Raw genomic sequence first — 23,839 nt, 5'->3', positions numbered from 1 at the left:
ATTGCCATTGGCTCGGTTTGACTCAACCAAGTCGAAGTCGACTCTATCATTTTTTAAAACAATGCTCAGAAGAGCTCAAAGCAACTGACTTTTGCTTTCGATTGAACCACGACACAACTATCGAACCCAATCCGAAGCAACACCTTAAACTGTTTTTCCTGTCAGAAGCACACCCTGCCCAATTTAAATCTATGTAATCTACCAACCTCACTCCATCTCCCTGCCTATAGTCCAGACCATAATCAACAGTCCCCTGCACGTAGCGAAGAATGTGCTTTGCAGCTACCCAGTGCACCCTCCTGGGCTCAACCATGAACTGGCTAAGTGTGTTCATTGCAAAGCATATATCTGGCCTAATGTTGACCAGATACATCAAGGACCCAATAAGTTGCCTATACAATGTGGGATCCACCAAACTAGAATCTGAAGCATGAAGCTTCTTCTAGTTGGTGTTCATAGGTGTAGACATCAGTCTACAGTCTCCCATGTGAAATCTGCTCAACACATCCATAGCATACTGCCCCTGCCCCAGAAAGATATGCCCCTCCTCCTGCCACACCTCAAGCCCCAAAAATTAATGCATTAGCCCAATGTCCTTCATCTAGAACTCCATAGCAAGATCCTCCTTGCAACCACTAATCATTCTCTTTGTCCCAGTAATGAACAAGTCATCAACATACAGCACAAGAATGAGCGAATCATCCCCTACAACAATGTAGTATAGGTTCAGATCTGCATCACTCTTCGTGAAACCCATCTGCCTCAAGTAAGTATCAATCCTCGAATACCAAGCTCTCGGAGCTTGCATAAGTGCGTAAAGTGCTCACCTCAATCGGCATACATGGGTCTCCCGCCCAAGTACCTCAAAGCCCTATGGCTGCTCAACATACACCTCATCCTCTATACTCCGTTCAAAAATGCATTCTTCACATCCATCTGATGGATCTGCCAACCCATTTCTGCAACAATAGAAATAAGGGCCCTGATAGAAGTGTACCGAGCTACGAGAGCGAAGGTCTCATCATAGTCAACTCCCTCTATCTGTGAGAACCCTCTAGCCACAAACCTCGCCTTGAACTTCTCAATGCTACCATCCGCAGCATGCTTGATCTTGTAGAGCCACCTGGAAGTCACAATTGACCTAGGCACCACTTCCCAAACATTGTTCTTAATGATAGAGGCATACTCCTCTACCATAGCCTCTCTCCATACCTCCTGGATGGCAGCCTCCTCATAGCTAGTAGGCTCAGAGTCAACAATGCTGGTAGCCTTGGCTACATAACTGCAAAACCGCTCAGGTAGCACACTCTCCCTGTTCACCCTCTTCAGAGGACCAACGAACTCTGCTTCCTTCAAGGTGTCTTGAAGCCACTTGGGCCTCCTCTTCCCTGAAGAAGCTTCCCCATAGGGAACATCATCCTCTACCCGCCAGTCTGGTGAACTTGAAGGTCTGCCAAGTGACCCTAGTGTGCCTGTACCAGCACTTGTCCTCAAAGAACCTATGCCTGTGTCGACTAAAGTGCCATGTAAACTCTGTACCAATGGACTCCCTAAAGAAGTGCTTGGTGAACTCACCACTGGTGCCCCAGATGTCACTGACACTGAAGTACCTCCTGTACCAATTGATCCAGAACCCTGAGGGGTCCTACTCCATGTACCTGACCTCCCAGTTGAGGAGAACTCTGTGACTCTCTCTCATCATATTCCCATGATCTCCGATAGGCCCTCTCCTCCTCGAACTTCACATCTCTCCTAATCACCACTCTCCGTTTAGAAGGAATGAAGATCTGATTCGAAGTCTCGTTGTAACCCATAAAGATACCCTTCTCTGCCATGGGTTCCAACTTCGTCCTCTGTTCCTTGGGGATATAAGAATATGTGAGACATCCAAAGATACGAAGATGTCCCACATGAGGCTTCTCTCCTGTGAAAGCCTCCTCCAGAGTCGTATTCCCAATACTCTGTGAGGACTCCTGTTCTGAAGATAAACAGCAGTATTGCAAGCCTCAGCCCACAAAAACAAAGGCAACCCCTGATCATGAATCATTGCTCTAGCAACCCCAACAATAGCTCTATTTTTCCTTTCAAACACCCCATTCTGTTGGGGGTTGTAAGGAACCATGAACTCTCTCCTAATGCCCTCCTGTGCACAAAAGTCAAAAAACCCACCATCGATGTACTCACAACCATTGTCTAACATCAAGACCCGAATCTTCCTACCTACCTGCTTTTCCACAAGAGCTTTGAACTCTTTAAAGCGACTGAAGACCTCACCCTTGGTCTTCAGGAAATATATCCAAGTCCTCCTAGAGTAGTCATCAATGAATATAACATAATACTCATAACAACCCAAAGATACATGAGACATACAACCACTAACATCAGTATGAATAAAGTCTAATATACCTGTAGATCTGATGTTGCTCCCTGGGAATGGTAACTTGGTGCACTTGCCCAAAGCACACCCTCTACAGACCTCATAATGCTCGACACTGAAATCAGGTACTCCAGTAGTGATCTCCCTAAGTACTCTCAAAGCTCCATGATGCATATGTGCCATCCTTCGGTGCCATAACTCGCACAAGTCTCTACTGTTGGTGGTACTAGTGTGAGTGCTACCGGATGTGCTACTCACCAATGCTCCTGCAGACTGAAAATTGAACCTGTATAGTTTCCCAGAACAGACTCCAATCACTTTGCCCGAAGTGATTGGAAGCTCCGCTGGGATGCATCAATACCTGCCCTCCTGAGAAAGTGACGTCAAACCCCTTCTCCTCCATAGCAGACACTAAAATCAAGTTCTTCATCCTCGGAACATACAAAACATCCATGACCTACAAAGGAGGCAAAGACTCCATCTCAAAGGTCACATTCCCCACACCAACAGCTCTCACAGTGCGATCATCTCCTAGTACAATCTCAATATCAAGTGCCCTCTTTGCAAGCTCTGAAAAGAACTCTCTTGCACCTGTCATATGGCGGGAAGCCCCGTTGTCTATGTACCACACATCAAATGATGTACTCCTACTAGATGTAGAAATAACAAATGCAAAGTCCTTGTCAAACTGTGAAGCAAATTGCTCCACCTTTGCTGAAGCTACAGTACCCTTCTTCCCCTTGTTCTTCCTCTCAAGACACGTAGCAGCATAGTGTCCCATCTTCTGACATGCCCAACATTTGACTTTGGACATATTCGTATCTTTCTTCTTCTTCTTCTCCTTTCCCTTAGCCCCATCTGATGAGGCCCCTTTCTTGGCCTTCCCTTTGTTCTTCCCCCTAGCTGTCAAGGCTACATCCTCCTCATCTACTATCTTCACCCCACCACTGCCAGTCTTTCGTATCTCATGCTGCACACAATCATCCCAAAATCTGTCCCAATTGGGAAGATTCTCCCTAGAGGTAACAGCATCTCCAAAGACCTCCCAAGACTTAGGAACTCTCGCTACAGCTATCCTGACTAACTTTGTGGGCGCAACTACCTCACCAATAGTGTTAAAATTGGCAACTAGGGCCAAACTCCACATGGGTCATCTTATTTATGATAGTTGATATTTTTCTTGGATTCCTCTCTCCAAGAGGTGTAGAATTGATCTAAAGATCATCCGATTCTGATATGTACAAATGAATATATGAATTTATTTATATTATGGACAAATTGTTAAGGTCGGCCACCAAGCAAAACATGCATTCAAACCCCCAAACTCATCCTCAACGTTGCATATAAAAGGAGATCTCAAGTCATTTTCAACATCTCATCTCACATCTCTCTCTCCTCTTGTGATTGGATACGCATATCTGGGCAACTTTCTCTCACACATGCGAAGGAAGAAGGATGAATTTATGTTTGACTGCATTGACCAACGTTGACTGAGTTCCGAGGAGGTTGTTTGACTGTGTTGACCTCAAGCGTTGACCTGTTTTTACTTCAGTTTGGGTGAGGTATCTCCTTCCTTCCAGGCCGCAAATCTGGGCACTAAAATCAAGGCAATCTGACCTCTCCTTTGACCAGCGTTGACTATTCTAGGCCTAGCCATAGGTCTGACTTTCGTTTACCAGTTTTGACTAGACTTTTTCATACTGTTTTGGGCTTATTAGACTTGCTGTTGGAGGCCAAAGTTGACTGGGTTTGACCAAGTTGAATAGAGGAAGAATTATGCCCTGTTTGACCGGCATTGACTTTTCTGGTTAGGGCCTTTTGTCGTTGCCATAAATTATCAGATTTGTAAATTGTACTATCTCTCTCTACTGAACTATTGAAGAATTTAAGAAGAATTGATCAAGGGTTTGCCCACATTGGGGTTTGTCCCTGACTTGTGCCATATCTTGTGTCCTCGTCTTGGCTTGTCTTCTACTGTTTATGTTTATGTTCTATCTGCATTTTACTATCATGTTGATGTGATTGCTAATCTGAACATTGATACTAGGCTAATAAAAAAATTCAAGTAAAATTGCTCTAAAGCATAAAACATACCATTGAAATTAACATGCCCAACAATTGACTTTGGACATATATGTATCTTTCTTCTTCTTCTTCTCCTTTCCCTTAGCCCCATTTGATGAGGCCCCTTTCTTGGCCTTCCCTTTGTTCTTCCCCCTGGTTGTCAAGGCTACATCCTCCTCACCTATTATCTTCACCCCACCACTGCTAGACTTATGTATCTCATGCTGCACACAATCATCCCAGAATTTGTCCCAGTTGGGAAGATTCTCCCTAGAGGTAACAGCGTCTCCAAAGACCTCCCAAGACTTAGGAAGTCCCGCTACAGCTATCCTGACTAACTTTGTGGGTGCAACTACCTCACCAATAGCAGTCAAATCATCACGTACCTGTTTGACCCTACCAAGATAATGAACTACACTTTCAGCCTTTGTCATCCTAATGTTCTTCAATTGTTCTTTAAGTACCATCTTCCTGCTCTCATTGGTACTCTAATAAATAGTAGATAGAGCTATCCACATCTGATGCGCATATGTGTTTCCTCTCACCATGAGTTAATTATGAGTGAATCTTCAGTTTATTGGTTGATCAATGCTAATTAAACCACATGATCCTTCAGACTATCCATCAAAATCCTTTTTGCCTTTGCATTATTTTTTGTGAATTCAGCAAGTTTGTCTGCAGCAGTAGGAGGTACAACCACTTGCCACACTATGTCCCAAACTGTTGCATCCTCAAACACTGTCTGAATTTTGTCGTTCCAAATGGCATAGTTGGATATCTCATCCAGTATGTCCTCTATCCTTAAGAACATGCCCATGACTGCTGTCCAAAATTTACAGAACCAAGAAAATGGAAAAATGAACTTTCCAGCACACCTTGTTGTCCCAAAAGTTCAGTGTGTGAAATTTCACCTTGTTGTCCCAAAATATAGTTTGTTGTCCAAACTGAGTTTGTTGTCCAAAAATTCAGTTTGTTGTCCAAAGTTCCAAACCACTGTTTGTTGTCCCAAACTACTGTCTGCTGTTCAAACCGCAATTTTCAGCCTGTAGCTCTGATACCATGTTGAAATTTGATGACTAAAAAGTTTCCTGCAATCCTAACCTGGTTTTAATTTCACCTTATCATTCTCATTCAGTTAAATGCCCTTTCCCATAAACATACATTCAACATATAGAATTCTAGAAATGAAATTTTCCAATTAAAACACATGGCACTGTCAACACATGCTGAAAATAAATATGGACATAAACAGACCAACAACACACATAAAAATAGACAGGTTTTTGGTCAACTTAGACAGAGGCAAAACCCCTTCAATCTTCTCTGGGGAAAAACTATTAGAGAGCTCTTCAAATTTATTTATCTTTCAAGTTCACGAAAAATACATTTGCAGACGAAACAAAACTGCAAAATACAACTTATCTCTTCAGCCCAGACTCCTTGAAAAGCGTGCCCACTTTGCCTCGATTTCCATGCCCACTTGATGCTGAAAATATGTATTGTACGGATACGGGCTGTACTGTGCAGACTTTGTACAACTGTACAGATTTATGTACCGTTGTACGGACCATACGGATTTTTCAAAAAAAAACTTCTCTCAAACGGCATGCAACTCACAACATTAAATGTTGTTTGTATTGTACCTTCTGTTGTCTTCTATGCCTTGATTTTCGTGCCCAGTTTTGCCCATAAATCACTCCTTCAACTTGCTGCAACAAATTTCTCCTTCAAAACTTTTCTCTAGCTCTCAGCCTCCTTTCTCCAATCTGCTCATGAAGAATGAATGCAGTCTCTCTTTTCTTTTCCCCCTTTTGTTTCCCTAAATGACTTTTGGGCAACCCTAAGATCTAATGGCTCAAACTCATTTAGATCAAGGGATCAGAATAAATGTGCATTTAATTCTCACTTTCTATTTTTTAACTCACCCATTAAATAAAGTACCCACATTGTACTTTATGTCTAAAGTCACTTTTCACTTTATAATTTAACATTGACTTTACCACTTATAAAGTCACTTTCACTTTATAAAGTCACACTTAGGAAAAGAATTATTTTGGACACTTTTCCCTAGGTAGAGACTAACCCATGGGAAACCATTTGTCCAAGGTACATTAAAAATCAACAATGTCATTTAGCAAACCATAGCTTCAGAGACAATTGTTCATATACTTAGCCAAAAATAACAAGCCTCCATGCCCAGTCAGCTACAAAAAGCACGTTGGACACACACTTTGATAGGCACATGTAGAGAACAGAGTTTCTGTATATGTCTCACCCATGTTTAAGAGGGGAACTCTTCCCTACAAATGAATCTTACAATTTGATGCACATTTTCATTAACCGCACTCTACCTCCAAACCACCAATCAATGCATGCACAAGAGACTACACCCTCCCTCGACTTCTCAAGCTCACACACTTTGTCTTAAGACAATAATTGGGCTTGTTATTTATTCGATGCACCTGTAACAATGTGTCCTATTTGCTAGTCTTGCTATGACAACCCAATGCTCTGCATACACGTCTACCCCTGAGAAATTTCTACGTGCATCAGCCACTCGCACCTGCTCTCGATCCTAACTTAGCCATTCAACCCACAATCACGTGTAACATTGTCAACGACAACGCTTTTTGACTGAGACGTGTTTGAGATCATGCATTGATTGGGTATAACCTCTTATTTTCTTTGTCAATGTTAGCATCTCCATGAAGACCACAACCTTACCATAAACTGATATCTTCACTAACTTGACAAACGACTCGACCCTAGGGAGTTCGATGGGTGCGGCCAAATTTTTATGAAACTTGGTCGCAACAAGTTGTTGAATTTTGGCTAAGCGGTGGATGTCCACATCAAACAAAGTAGTGACCCAATTTAGGTGGACCATTAAATTCCACAAAGATGGAATTCAATGATAGTAGAAATGGATAACTTTAGTGCCCATAATATCCCACCGTCTTCAAACTACAATCTGGTGCTCAGCCCAATCACAATCTTCACTTTTGAAACAGCAACTCGGCTCCTATAAACAAATCAAAATCTTCAATCTAATTTGACCGTAGTGATTGTCTTGACTTCGGTTTTTCATTAGCGCCGAATGACCGAGTCGACATAGCAGTTCACAGCTTCTTTCTACCTCGACCCACGACTCAATGATTAACTATGGCATGAATTTTCTCATGCCTGATAGGAAACGTGTATTCAAAGAACAACCACCCCACGTTCATGGTTGCACGAATAATTTGGCTTCTTGTTGATTGTGTTTAGGCACACAACGCAGCCTTGAATTGGAGAACGATATGTTCAATCACCCAGCGAAAACCACGAACCAGCTAATGCAACAGGTCTCGGGCCTTTTTAGAAGATCAATGCGGTTGTGGATTCAAGGTGAATCGATCGATTCCCAAAGTGATAGCATATTTCGACCTTCCGCGATTTTGTCCTTGTTTGAGCCCTTCAGAGAATTACTTTGAATGCCCACGGTCAAAGAAATTCGACCACCCTTTTTTTAAATTAGATTTGATCCCTTTCTCAAAAAAAATTGTCCTTTTCTTCAGCTCCTAATTTCTTGTAGGAAATTTGTCAAACACTTAATAGGAAACTTTGTCGAGTCCCTTTTAATAACTTCTCATTTTGCTGTAGAAACTGGGTCTTCAGCTTCTTCGGCAAAATACGTATTTTTGCAATAAAGTTATGGCTTCGACAAATAGACAAAATAGCCCTCCAACAGTAATAGTTGCAATTGAAACTCTTGGACTTGGAATTTGGCTCAAATTTGATCTACAAATTAAACCCTCAGGCTCACAAGAAAACTAGCTTTGATACCACTATAGTATCCCAAATGGAAAATTATGGGTATCTTCACAACAAATTCCTCATAAATTTAACAAAAAATTGCCATGTAAAATTTAGCAACATAAAACTGCAAATAACAATATAATGAGTAGAAATAATCGCAACTTTATTTATAATATTAGATAGGCCTCAAGAATCTGCTCCAATGATGTTGGCCCCCCAAAACTAAACTGAAATGCCACTGCTAGGCTCTCCTCTAAATTCTGGATAAATTCACCAAGGGGAGATGGGTACTCGCCCAATCTCTCTAAATCACCCGATGGTTTCTGTCCTGGGGCTACAATTGAAGTAGAAAATCGGGTTCTCAAACCTCTCATACAAGAAGAAAATCAAATCCAAGATGTCCTCCAATGGCCTCCTCCTCCTCTTTTATAAATCTAATGGACCCCTCTAGAACCTCCTATTTTATTATTATTTTAATCATTCAGCACATTTCTCTCATTTATTTCAATTAAAATATTCTTTTTAATGTGGGAAAACGGTAAATTGGCAACCCTACCTCCTCAGGTCACTGGAAATCATTTCTAACCATTCCCATCCTGTAGATATCCTCATTCTGGTTCCAACGAGCTATTACACTAAGGTGTTTCATCAAGTATTCCTCTCGAAATGCCACCTTAAGCATAATTAATTGAGTTAGGCCCAATAATAACCCTGTTTCTCGAAAGTTGTCGGAATGCAATGGAACGAAAGGCAAGTTGTGCAGATGATGGAATATGCCAAGCGAATGCCATCGGATCCCATAGAAACTCCTCAAAACCCCATGAAACATCTCCAAAAGCCCCTGGGCCCGCTAATGAAGTAAACCTACCCCTGTGACCCGTCCGCTTCCAACCCTAAAAGTCCATCCATAAGGAAGACCAAAAAAAGGAACATCACATAATCAAAACAATAAATATGAATACAAAAATCTAAAAGGTACTTATCTTTAACAAGAGGTGATCATCTCCCTCTTGAACCAACCTTGCCTTCAATATTTCCATCAACTTCATCAACAACCAGTTATAATTGAGACTAGCCCAACGAGGGTTACACTAAATTTGTCACAAGTGCTAGAACAACTTCTCATTGATCATACTAGGGTTTCAAGATTACAAAATTCAAGCCTTTATCATATTTTAGGGTTTCTTCCAAACCCTAACCTTATGATATCCATCAAACCCTAATAACCATATTCCCTAGGGTTTCTTTCAAACCCTAGCATTCTTTTAGGTCTCCTCCATCTCTTGCTTCCATCAATGGTGTCTTCACAGGGGCGATCTTCAATGACTTTTCTCTAGCCTAGCTCTGATACCATGTTAACTTTTCTTAGGTCTATATTGCTCTTTGCTTTAGATAATTGCATTTCATCATTTACATATTGAATTCACCCCACAACATTATAACATCATTACATCATATGCAATTATGTAGAAAGAACAATATCATCAACAATGCAGCGGAACATAAAGGAACAATAGAAGAAAAGCATTCACACATAGAAAATATTCAACAGTAAAGACGATAATGACAGTGAAATCATGAAGAGATAGCCAAACACAAGAGACACAAAATTATCTTGGGAAAACCCTAACTAGGGAAAACCCAACAACCTTTTCTTAGAGAAATCGTCCAATTCAACAAGAGATACAATCTGAATTTGCCAGTGAAATAAAGTCAAGCTGACTAGAAACCAAACACAAGTCAAACCTAGTCAAACTGAGAAATTTTGGCCTCCTGAAATTTTGACCTCCTGCAATTTTGACTTCCTGAAATTTCGACCTTCTGCACTTTTCTCAGAAACTTCAGTCTACTGCCCAACAAAATTGCCCAGAAAGACTTCGACCTCTTTCCACATATGCGAAGTCAAACATAGATAAAATTGCTTGGTCAAATGTTGGACTAATCTGGTCAACTTCGACCTACTTTTTCTCTCTTTTCTTTGCATAAATGAACAAAAGAATATGTCTTGTGTGTGATCCAAATTGTGTTCTTTAAAGAGGAAGTTGAGTGCCTTTACATAGTGAACTAATGAGCCTGAATAGGTGTGTCCTTTAGGGTTGGCCGAATTGTATTTTTTGAGGCGAAAATTCAAAATTTAAATTTCTATCTTTTGGGTCGACTTGAATATTGACCGAAGCTACAATAAAATCAACATTTTCTCCCAAGTTTGGGTTTCACAATGAAAATCTGTTGTCTCTATTGTGCATGGCTGTCTCTTTATGATATTATTGTTTTCCACCGTTACTGTTGAGATTTTCAGTGTATAATTCCTCAATGATATCAGTGACAAAGATAAATTGTTAAACATCATTAGGTAGTAATTATCATATCAAAAGACTGGTTTCTATTGTGCTTATTGCAGAAAATTCAATACCCACCACACCTTAGCGTTGAATCGCGCTCAAAGCGAAAGTGTGCTCCAAACCTTTTGGGCACATTCCTTGTCAATTTGGGAGCATGATGCTTCCCAAAGCCAAGGAGCAAGGCACTCCTTAATGGTAATGTTTAAGAATTTCCTTTATCTCCCTTTTTCATCCTTTTACTTAAATTTTTAACAATACCATTAATTGTTTAAAATGTTTGAGAGTGGTCCCAACCTCATCAGAATTTATACAAAATAAGTAAAATCTCATATCCCATTCAAAATTTAGCAAACTTAACAGTTTTTAAGATTTTAGGATCGATGGGATTGCAACATTTTCATTGGATTCTATCACATATGAAGGTATGTGATTAGCATTTCAACAAGAGCACCAAACCCTATATGTACCCAGACGTTGGTGGTGTTGATTATTGAACCCCTTTACCATGGCATAGCAAAAATGTACCCTTTACTCAAACCAGACAAATTGATCAAGCATGTTAAAGCTTTGTCTACCATATTTTAAGGCTTGGATAGGTAGTTTCATCAAAATTGGGTGTTGTCAATTGATCTCCTTGGAGGATTGAGGTAGAGGCAAAGGTTAAATAATACGCAAAGAATGAAGAATTATATTAATGATGAGGTTCCCGACATTAGCGATGGCGGAATATTGCTTGTCAAGGAGAGGTGGAACATGCATGGCGGTGCTACACAACAACTACAATATTTGGCAACATGGGTGCTTTCACAATTAGTGAACATTTCTTCTATGGAAAGGTGCTTAGCAACTAGCTCAATTATTGTTTAGGGTGACTAGACCTTTCAATCTTCATACTTTAATGTGCAAATGGACTATTGTATAAACATAACTATTTGATCATGTTATTGTTGATAGTTGCTAGATAACCTATTTCATTCCATAAGTTAATGGTCTACTTTATTGTATGTGGCTTAAAATTTTGTATATTTGTTTGTGGTTGCTAGAATTTAGCTTCTAAATGGTTGATGCTAAAATGATTAATCATTAATATGGATGCCCTTTCTACATTCATTGATGTACAAATATGCATGTTTGTATATATGTTGTAACCAATTTGGTATTTTGCATGTTTTTTTAATATGAAATATAACACACACATATATAAGCAAATGCTCCGCTCTCAAGGCTTTTTGGAAAAATGATGCTCCCACTCAACTCCGTGCTTTGGCAACCTTGGTGTGAGATTGGCATTTAATCAAGAGCACCAAGACCTCTATGTACCTTGATGTTGGTGGCATTGATTATTGAATGTCTCTGTCATGGCCTTAGCAAAAATGTACCCTTTGCTCAAGCCAAAATCATTGATTAGACATGTTAAGCTTTTTCTACCACATTTTGCAGCTTGAATTAGGAAGTTCCATCAAAACTGGATAGTGTAAACTAATGTCCTTGGAGTATCAAGGTAGAGGCAAAGGCTAGACAAGGGGCCAAATGGTTATACTAATAATGACAATCACAAAATAAAAATGCTGAAATATTGCTTGTCATTTTTGTTTGTCATTTATATGTTTTTGCTCATTTATTCATAATGTTTTCTTTCCAAGTTCCAATATAATGTGCTATTTATAAAATAATGCACACATGCACATGCACGCAAATATAGATATAGATATAGATAATTGCATTTCCCCATTTCTAAATCTTTGAGGGTCATATTTGCAGTGCATTTCCATTTCAAAAAACCGTGCCCGTGTTCTATCTTGCAACTGAGCATTCTTTACTATGGTCCTCCCCACTTGCATGGCATTATAGTTTGAGAGCAATGAAATTCCATACAAGTCCAAGGTGAATTTGGTGGAAGAGATAGAATTCCATTCAAGCTATGATCTGCACTGCGTGTAGAACATGTGTTTTAAAGGGATGAGGCTAAGTGCAAGTCGAAGGTGATTTTTGCACAGGCAACCACATTATGTAGCCAGTGTGATGTAGATGTGTAATGTGGGTAATGTTACTGTCATCATAGTTGGGCCCATATCACATTGACCCATATTATATTGAAAGAAAATCAATCACATTATTAAAGCAACATATGAGGCCAACCAAATAAAATGAAACAATAATATTGAACAGTAACACTATCGATTAAAATAAACACTCAATATATTTGCTCGTCTTCCACTCTGCTATGGATGAATTAACATTTTCCTACAGAACATGATCTTTTTTCTTGAAATAAAGAAAATGACCCAAGCATAAATCCATATTAATCCTAAAACTATTGAGGGCTGAGAGGGATCAAGGCCTTTGAGGTGCAAACCTTGCCTCAAATTTTTGAGGCTCAAAGGAATTGATCCCTCTCAGCGCTCAATAAAAAATGGATCTAGACTGGTGGTGCCAGCACTCATAAGGTTCCATTACCAACGTGGTTCGCTCAGTCTGTATAACATAAGTTTCAAATGAAAAAGGTTGGGTGAAAGCCTTTGAGATTTTGGAGACCAGATAAGGTGGGGTCCATGCTGGCTGTTGTATGCTGCATCCATATGGCTTGAATTTCAGAGGGATGATGCCAGGCGTGTCTAGGGAAATTAAAGCAGAAAAGATACCCAGGATGTCCTTTGGGGAGTGTCTTGGAGCACTTTCAAAATACAAATAAACTCACTTTCGAAAAAAAAAAATTAAGAATTCGAGAGGGAGGGTAAAAAACGGACCTGGCATTGCAAGCGAGTCTTGACGACATCAAGGGGCGTGGTGACAGCGCTGGCCAGAGCCCCTGCCGCCCCGCCGGCGGTAACATGGACGAACAGATGCTCCTCACTGGCCTTCTCGGGGGAGTACATCCCCGACAGTATCTTTTTGGCGGCCTCGTAGGTGGAAAAGTAAACAGCGGTGAATGGCGCATTCATGACTATAGTGGTCCTGTAAGATGCATAAAAGGCACCCAGCCCCTCCTCCCTTGCGATTCTCTTCATGCAATCCGCCACCCCCACGTAAGGGCTGCTCCTTAGCTGCAACCGTTGCTTGACGACATCCATTGGCGTGAGCACCGCATCGCTAGCCACGGTCGCCGCCACACCGGCAGCAGCGTGTGCGAGGGGGCGGTGGCCCGCGGCGTTGCCCCCGAGCTTCTCCTTACATACCTCGTAGACGGAGAAGTAGACGGCATGGGCGGGTCCAGCCCCGAGACCCATGGCAGCGATGCCCTTGTAAAATCCCAGCGGGCCCTCGCTCTTCATCATGGAGATGAAAGTCCTGCCCACGGCTGCGTGGAGGGAGCCCCCAGTGGACGCCGCCACCTGCATACGAGTCTTCAAGGTGTCCAAGGGGAACATGGCCATGTGCTCCGCCATTCCAGCTACGGAACCCGCCACCATGAATTGCCAGAAGCTTGGCCCCTCGAGTGATCGCCGAGGGGATTCGATCGGTGGCGGCGACCCCTCGTAATAGGCCGCTGTTGAAGAAACCGGCCGTTGAAAGCCGCCTTCTGCCATGGTAATGGTAATGAAAGGTTTAGGGTTTCACAAGATTTCAGCTTTGCAGAGGGGTTTCAGAAGCCATTCGCGGCTGTAATCATCGAGAATGCGGTTTGGTGTCAGTTGACGGGGATTTGCACCGGGAGAAATAGCGGTCATGTTAACGTGAGATTTAATTTGAATGAGGGAATCTCATTCTTCGACGGAATAGAGTCTCCATGCAACACTTCTATTCATTCGTTTTAATTTGAATTTTTATATTTTTAGATGGATGCAAAGTTCGGAATTGAAGTTATTATTATTCATGAATTGTGTTGTAGAATTTTAAATTGCTAAAATTGTATTAATATTTTATAATCTTTAATAATTAAAAATATTTATGATGATTATTAATAATTAAATATAGTTTATTATACATTAAAAAAATATTTTTCAAAATTTTATTTATATATGTGAATGGTATAAGAAAAGCACTCTAAAAAGTAGTATAATTTTTTTAAATTAAAAAAGGTTAGGTTGGACAGTTTAAAAAAAAAATTATTAGCATTATAAGATGACAAACTATTTATTTGTATAGTTTTTTGGAAATTGATTAATGTTTATTTTAAATTTATTTTTATTTTAATATATTTTTAGTAATCAAAATATAAAGAAATTTTTTTTTTTTTTTTGAGATTTGAATTAATTTTTTTCAAATATTTTTATTTTCATTTTTTTTCTAATTTTTTATTATTATGTTTTTTTTGAATTTTAATATAATATAGTTTTTGTATTCATGTTTTTGTGATCCATAATGAATTAGGCAAAGTTTTTTGGTAGAAATTACATAAGAGAATTTTTTTGCCAAAGCCTTTAGAACCAACAAGTGTGGTTCATCATAAAGATCAGATGAAGAAGCAGACTATAATATTAATAGGTAACAGCTATATTAATAGGTAACAGCTATATTAAACGGCTAGTTTTGAAAATTAATTTAAATTAATTTATTAAAACCAAATATTACTAGTTTTTGTAAACAATGAGGGAAGTCAAAAATTATAAAAAGGAGTCAAGACCCTAATTAAGACAATATCATTTAATAAATAAAATAAACTAAATTAAAAATAAATAATGGAAAAATAAATAAAATAAAACAAAAAATATATGTGTCAAAAGAAACGTATATATAAATAAATAATATATATATAGAAAGAAAAATAATCAATAAATAAAACAAGCGCAACAATAAAATATGGGGTTGAAGCTCATTAAACAAATAACAAAAATACTAAAAAGAGTTAAGAACGAATAGGATGATAAAATACATAAGAACACAAAGGATCGAGAAAATAAACTCTAATGAAGAATAAATCAACAACAAATACTATAAAAAGGACGATAATACCTACATAGATAAACAAACAAACAAAATAAATCCCAAAAAGAAGCCTAAAAAACTAGGAAGACACAACAGGGACCCAACTTCTACTAATATTCTCAGGGTCATCTCTATTCAAATTATTGGGTCTTTTTCCAATTTCTAAGACCTCCTTCAATTTACGATGATGGAAATGACTAACCCTAGCAAAATGATTTCTTCCTTTATTTCTTAATAGTTCAAGAAAGATTAAATATTCTTTTGTTATTTTGATTTTTACCAAAATGATTTTGAATAGAGTTTTAAACAATTATTATAAGCCTCTTGTCTATCATAATCTTTCACCTTTTTAAAAAAAATTGACATAAAAACATAATAAAAAATATTTTTCAAATTTTAAAATTAAACATTATAATTTTAAGATTATAATTTTTTATGAAAATAATTCATTAAAAATATTTAATATCATTTTATTGTTTATATTATATTATATTTATTTTAGCAAATTCAAAAAATATATATTATTATTTTATTTTTATATTATAAATTATTAATATAAATTTATTAATAAAAGTTTTTTGGTAGAAATCACATAAGAGAAATTTTTGGCCACATGTTTCGAACCAACAAGTGTGGTTCATCATCACGACCAGATGAAGAGGCACACCATGGCAAATCCTTAAATAGAGATCAATGTAGAGACCATAATTTCAATTAATGGTTATTTTTTAACAATACTATTTAAATTATGATATTAACTTCTTCTTTTTTAACAAATGTTATTAAGTAACCTAGTTTTTGAAAAATAAGATTTAAATTATGATATTAATTTATTAAAAAAAATTCTATTAATGGGAAATAATCGGAAAAAGTAACTAACAACAATCAAAAAATTAAAGTCAAACTCCAAACAAGGAGGGAAGTCAAAAATTATAAAAATGAGTCAAGACCCTAATGGAGACAAGACCATTAAAAAATAATAATAATAATAATTAATGGAAATAAAATAAAACAAAAATATACACAAGTCAATATATATATATATATATAAGTAATCACATCAACAATAAAAGACGGGGTTGAGGCCCATTAAGCAAATAACAAAAATACTAAAAGGAGTTAAGAACAAATAGAATGATAAAGTACCTTAAGAAACATGAAGGGTCAAGAATATAAACTCTAATGAAGAATAAACCAATAACAAATACTATAAAAAGGACATCAATACCTACATATATAAATAAGCAAACAAAACAAATCTCAAAAAGAAACCTAAAAAACTAGGAGGACAGGACAGGGACCCAACTTCTACTAATAATCCAACCATCGTTTATATTCAAATTATTGGGTCTTTTTTCGATTTCTAGGGCCTCCCTCAATTTACTGACTAACCCTAACAATGACTTGGGCCTCCTCAATGCAAATGTGATGCTTAGATTTATCTCCATGCTCTGTCGAAGCAGAGGAGCATGTACTATCATACTTGGTGTCAGCGGCATGCTCACGAATCCTTTAATTAATCGAGCAACCAATCTCACCAATGTAGGGAGTCCCATAAGAGCATGGGATAACGTAAACACCCTTCATATTCTTGGTGTCCACTAGGTCTTTTACAGATCTAAGGGAGCTTCGGATGGTATTTAAAGGCCTAAAGGTTGAAGCCACCTTATGCTTCCTTAGGATCTTCGCAATCTTGTCAAAGCTCCATTGGATAAAAGGAAGATGAACACTAGAAAATTAATCATTGGTATCTTTCTTAGTACTAGGACCTTTTTTAGCTGTGAGGAAAGCCTTAGTACATTAGTGTCCATTATACCCAATGTACTAAGGCTTTCCTTAGAGCTAAAAAATGTCCTGGTGCTAAGAAAGATACCAAGGATCAATTTTCTGGTGTTCATCTTCCTTTTATCCAAGGAACCATTGACAAGGTTATGAAGATCCTAAGGAAGAATAAGGTGGCTTCAATCTTTAGGCCTTTAAATACCATCCGGAGCTCCCTTAGATCTGTAAAAGACCGAGTGGACCCCAAGAATATGAAGGGTGTTTACGCTATCCCATGCTCTTGTGGGACTCCCTACATTGGTGAGATTGGTCGCTCAATTAATCAAATGATTCGTGAGCATGTCGCTGACATCAGGCATGGTAGGGCCCACTCCTCTGCTTTGGCAAAGCATGCAGATAAATCTAAGCATCTCATATGCATTGAGGAGGCCCAAGTCGTTTCTAGGGTTAGTCATTTCCATCATCATAAATTGAGGGAGGCCCTAAAAATCGAAAAAAGACCCAATAATTTGAATAGAGACGATGGTTGGATTATTAGTAGAAGTTGGGTCCCTATCCTGTCCTCCTAGTTTTTTAGGTTTCTTTTTGGGATTTATTTTGTTTGTTTATTTATCTGTGTAGGTATTGGTGTCCTTTTTATAGTATTTGTTGTTGGTTTATTTTTCATTAGAGTTTATATTCTTGATCCTTTGTGTTTTTTTAAGTATTTTATCATCATATTCGTTCTTAACTCCTTTTAGTATTTTTGTTATTTGTTTAATGGACCTCAGCACTGTATTTTATTGTTGACTTGATTACTTTTCTTTATATATATATATATATATATATATATCTTGACTTGTGTCTATTTTTGTTTTATTTTATTTATTTTCCATTAATTATTTTTATTTTAGTTTATTTTATTTCCATTAATTATTATTTTTATTTTTATTTTTTTTAATGATCTTGTCCTGATTAAGGTCTTGACTCATTTTTATAATTTTTGACTTCCCTCCTTGTTTGGAGTTTGATTTTAATTTTTTATTCTCGTTAGTTACTTTTTTCAATTATTTCCCATTAATAGAATATTTTAATAATATTTGATTTTAATAATTAATTTAAATATTATTTTTCAAAAACGAATAGTTTAATATAGTCGTTACTTAATAATATTTTGTTTTTAATAAATTAATATCATAATTTAAATATTATTTTTCAAAAACTAGCCATTTAATATAGTCGTTGCTTAATAACATTTGTTTTTAAAAAATTAATATCACAAATTAAATATTATTGTTTAAAAATAGTCGTTAATTGAAATTATGGTCAGCTCTTTTTTTAAGTCGTTGTCATGGTCTGTTTCTTCATCTGGGCGTGATGATGAACCACACTTGTTGGTTTGAAACGCGTCGGCCAAAAATTTCTCTTATATGATTTCTACCAAAAAAACTTTTCTTAATTCATTATGGATCACAGAAGCCTAAATTCTGAAAATATAAATTTATTTTAATTTTATGTTTATTAAATATAAGAATATTAAATTTCTTGGTATACAAATTTTTATATTATAAAAATTTGAGGAAAAAATAATTTATTGTTCCCAAGTTATCGTAAATATGCATGGATGGTATAATTTTATGATTGTAATAAAAGAGTAGTATTATCTAAAACAGCTATAATTAATATGTAATTTAGAAATATAAATTTATATTGAAATTAATGATAATAAAGGAGATAGTATTATATAGATTATTTTTAATTAATATGTAATTATTTCAATAGAATATAATGAATTATTTATTTAAATGATATTTTATTGTTTGTTTGTGTCTTTGTGAGGGTGGAGGTTTTTAATTATCTTTCTCATTTCTCTTATGACGTCATCTTTGTTTTGCATCATGATTAGATTCATTGTTGTCAATAGTTCTCTTCTTGGTACCCATATTACGCAACACCCTTCCTATACTCGAGAAATTGATTATTTTTTTTCCAGGCCTCTACCCTAGTCTTCATGTTTGGCTTCTCTCGCCACCATGCCTCGTCGGCAAATGCGAGTTTAAAGGGGGTTGCATATTACCAAGAGTAGGCCCACAGGGGGAACACTCGCATGCACCACCAGTTGGAGGACTTTGCTACTTGTTATAATGACCATATGCGAGGACCTATCCAGGAAGAACTCACTTGGGCCAAGGGGGATGCTTCCACGCAAAGAATTACCCTCTCGGATATGGAGGTCCTTATAGAGTTGGTTGATTGGATCCCATACACAAGTCACAGAGGGGTCGGTTCAATTAGTATATACAAACACCTTTACTGGCATATGAAGTTCTTACAGGGGTGTATGATTATGGACCAATATGAGCACTATGAAAACATTATTTATTCATTGAAACACTTACATCAGTATTTGAGGGACTTGGATCACAAAATGGAGAGAATAGAACAACATCTAGGCATACCTCCTACAACAGGGAGAACATTTGAGGGCCCAAAAGAACCCATCTAAGTCGTAGTCTCGAATTGGGATCCTTCAGCTCAGGTGTGCCATGCTCATGTTTTCTGCCTCCTGTGCTACAAAAGTTATTATGAAGAGCCTCTTAGGCCAGTCTTCTAGGAATAGTTTGAGTAATGTTGACTCTTTTAGTATCCAACTATCATTATCCTCCCTGTGAATAGTTCTGTTTTGGATATAGTGAGATCTCCCTTTGTACTCATGTTGTAAATCCCAATTTTTTGAAAAACATATATATATATATATGTATGTATGTATATAATTTTAGAGAATATATATAATTTCTAAAAGAAATTATATAATTTATAAATAATGTGATTTATTTTTTTCATTTATTATTTTAAATTTTCTATATAAAATGGATAATGTGATTTATTTAAATTTATATGGATTGAAATATGTTTTTGCTAGCTTTATCTACATTATACATTTAATAATAAATTTTATATAGAAAATGGATAATGTGATTTATTTAAATTTATATGGATTGAAATATGTTTTTGCTAGCTTTATCTACATTATACATTTACTTTTAGTAGGTTGTAGAAAGTGCCTCTGCATTGTACACTTACTCCTATTCTGGGTGTAAAATGTGTTTTTTTTGTTATGATTATTATTAGTATTGATAAGATATAAAATTCCAAAGGTTAAGATTGAATAATTGGTTCTTTTTCATGGGAAATAATTGTTGTTAAAGTTCTTTTTTCATGGGAAATAATTGTTGTTAAATCTCTCGATGTAGTATTTTTAAAAACATGAGTAGTTATATTTTTTCTATGACTTATGAGGGTAAGGTATCATGTAACCATGGGAGATAAGGTAGATTTTATAGTCGTAGTAATTATTCCAAGATGCTACATATTAAGTGTATATCACTATTATTTCACATATGGCAATTGTCTAGTGTCTTAGATATGTTAAGTAACATCTATGCAATTGTGAATTTCAAAAACAAATGTTACATATTTGCTAAATAAATAAGTGATGGTCTAGATAAAAATGCTTTCCACATACTAGATATATCATAGTGATGTATTCACATTTGTGTGCATCATTATTATATGAATTAATTACATTACAATGTTCTTCCTAGTTGTGAAGCTTATGTCCACAATGGAACATTTTCTTCACATTAAGTTGTTAATGGGCATGTTATGACAATCAGTGTCCTCTAGATCATCCTTCCCACACTGCCCATTATAGAGTTGAAATCACATGATCTAAATGCATGACCCTCCATCATTCATTTGTGTTAAAGGATGGGCTTCTATATCAGTGTTTAAGATTGGTTTGCAACATTTCTTATGTCTTTTACTATGTGCTTCCAAATGGTATTTGTGTGTTTGAATGTCAAGTTTATTCATAATCTCTTAAGCCCTCCAAAAGGCCCATCACAACATAATTGTTACATCCCCAAGTCTCTTTAAAGTTTGTCTTGTTTCAATAAAAAGTTGACAAAAATCAAGTCATTTTTTAGGTATGTGTCAATGGTGCACACTCGCTTCTAAGACAAAAAAAAAATGCTTCAACATTGGTCTCTTGCTAAGGTTTTAGAGCTAGTGTTTTCTCAACGTCACTATAAGGTCAACCCATGTGGAATTGAAGATGCAGATGATAAGGAACTGATAGGATTTTAGTTTGTTTCTAGTTTTTATGTTTTGGTGGTGTTTGATAGCTATTATGTACTATGGTCTTTAAAAAGCGATGAGGAAATGTAGATTCAAGATCCAATGAGATGGACAATCTTAGTGCAGTAGAAACAAAAGGAGAAGGAGATTGTGTTGAGAAATGATGGTTCAAAATGAACTACAATTTTAGAGAGGAAGGGGGGAAGATCAATGTCATTGCCTGAAATATGATGGTGTTACACAATATTTTGTCACGCCTCCTGCACTTCCCTGTGTCATCCCCTACAGAGTCGCAATTTTGTTGTCTGGGTAAATCCTCTATGTGGACAAAGACGATCCCTCTAGCCCAATAAGTGGGACTAGCAACCAACGTGACAATCTACGAGACAATTTCCTAAATTACAATCGAAATGAGAGAAAAGTAAGGAGACCTACCTCGTTCTGATGCTACAATGCACTCCTTTGTTGAATATCTTGATCGCTTGCTCCTGAAGCTCAGTCCTTACTGCTCACAACATTTGAATACCTACACAAGAGGCAAAAGACACAACAAAGCATACAAGTGCAATAAGAATAATTGAATGTAATCCACTTAATAGACCAAGGAGCATTAAGATAAATGATGCATTGGCACAAACATTTATGGAAAGTGAACCAACAATTGTATGTATTAATAAATGAAAGAGGAAGCATACAACCTATGCCTTGATGTTAGTAAGCCCTCCTTGAGTGAATGTCCAAGTCCAAACTCAAGCTCTCCAAGCACTCCTTCTCCAAGCTAAAATGAATAGCATATAGGCACTATCTCAGCATAAGGGTGCAAATAATTAGAGACCAACCATTTGGGAATGGGAGAGGATGAATATATAGGCAGGGAGAGAGAGTTAGGATCTCACCAAAGATAGGGGAAGGCCCTCATCTCAAGGATCAACCCTTGTATTAGCAAGGTCAACCATTGCAACAGCAAGGTTAGCCCTTGCAACAACAAACCCAACCTTTATATCAACAAGGTCAAACCTTGCAGTCACAAGCCCAACCCCTACAGTAGCAGGGCCAACAACTTTATTACCAGGGTCAGCAGTTGCAAGAACCTTACAATCCATATGTCGTGCACAGTGTTTATCCTCCTTATGGTTATCATCAGCCTATGGCAGGTCAATATCAACTCTACCTCAGACATAATCCACCTTATGGTCAAGGCATCCCTTAGTGGGGGCAAAATCAAGCCCCTTATGGTCAAAATCCTCCGATATGGGGAAAACCCCTTACCAACAAGGTTGGAATCCTCAAACGAGGCCTTATCAAAGGCCTTACATGCCTTTTAATCCGTAATTGTCATTTCTAGCGACGTTGTAATTGCTAAATGTCTCGAGGCTTACTAATGATCCAATTCTTCATTCGCCTTATTGGCCTCCAGTTCCCACTAAGATTCCTAGCGATTGCCCAAATTCAAAGGAAAAGCTAAAGAAGACCCTCAGGCCCATGTTATGACATATCACTTATGGTGTTCTTCCAATTCCTACGTTGACGATTATGTTCATCTGCACCTCTTTCAGCGAATCTTGAGAGGTGTTGCCACAAAGTGGTACATCGAGTTGCCTCGAGGTACCTATGCAAACTTCAATTATTTGGCTATGGCCTTTCTCACTCACTTCTAGTTACCAGTTCGTTATGAAACTGGTACCCGCTTGCTCGCATCTCTGAAATAGGATATCGCGGCCCACATCTCTGATTACATCCATGAATGGATACATCGATGTCGTCTGATCAAGTTTGAAATTCCTGATGAGTTGTTGATCAAATGGTTTACCAAATCATTCGTAAACAAAATCACTGTAGACATAGCAATGGGAGGTTGTGTTACTGAGGATCAAGCCACTGCACATGCCCAGTATTTGGATTTGGTTTATTCCCAATCTGGCACACTATATGAAATCTTGTCTGATGCTCCAAGGCCATCTTCGGATCCAACATCTTCAAAGTCTTTGGATGTACCGCCTATTGATGGTATAATTGGATCAGTATCTCAAACTTCCACTAAAGCTTCTTCGAAGCAAAAATCTGTTTCAAATACTGGTTCCAATCCTCCTTCGAAAAACTCCTTGAATCCTGGTAAAACCTCTGAGGTTAATGCCATTCAGTCTACCGTGGCAAACAAAACCTCCAAAGGTAAGAAGAAGGGTAAAGGTAAAGCAAAATCTAATACCCCGAAATAGGATCCTCCTAAGCCATCTGCTGATGATGCCTCCAAACGTAAGCCTAAATATCCTTGCCTCATTTGTGAGGAAGATCATTACACCAAGGATTGTCCCTGTCGTGCAGAAGTTAGTCGCTTATTGAAAAGGACCCCGACTGTACTGAAAGAGCCATTTCCATCACAGCATATGCAATTGGTAGAACAACCCCAATCCTCTGTCTCTTCAGGTTCTCAGGTTTTCATGAGTGGTACAATGCCTATTTATGTTGCCACCCGGTTGAAAGATATCAAACT

The 23,839-nt window shown here is 37.4% G+C and overlaps 1 protein-coding gene across 1 annotated transcript in view; it reads right to left on the bottom strand.

Moving 5' to 3' along the window:
* LOC149158888 (uncharacterized) overlaps positions 1–14,286 on the bottom strand; it is a 49,062-nt gene extending 34,776 nt beyond the window's left edge. Inside the window, exon 1 of the mRNA XM_089436337.1 lies at positions 13,329–14,286. Coding sequence (XP_089292463.1) covers positions 13,329–14,108 — 780 coding nt within the window. The 5' untranslated portion in view covers positions 14,109–14,286. The remainder of the gene's footprint in view (positions 1–13,328) is intronic.
* Between the last annotated feature and the right edge of the window lie 9,553 nt (positions 14,287–23,839).

Source organism: Pinus tabuliformis, chromosome 5_2 (genome assembly GCF_031772625.1).
Source record: "Pinus tabuliformis cultivar Carrire ecotype Pingquan chromosome 5_2, CPIR1, whole genome shotgun sequence".
Classification (NCBI taxonomy): domain Eukaryota; kingdom Viridiplantae; phylum Streptophyta; class Pinopsida; order Pinales; family Pinaceae; genus Pinus; species Pinus tabuliformis.
The sequence above is the reverse complement of the archived record's forward strand: the minus strand, read 5'-3'. Positions and strand labels throughout refer to the sequence as shown.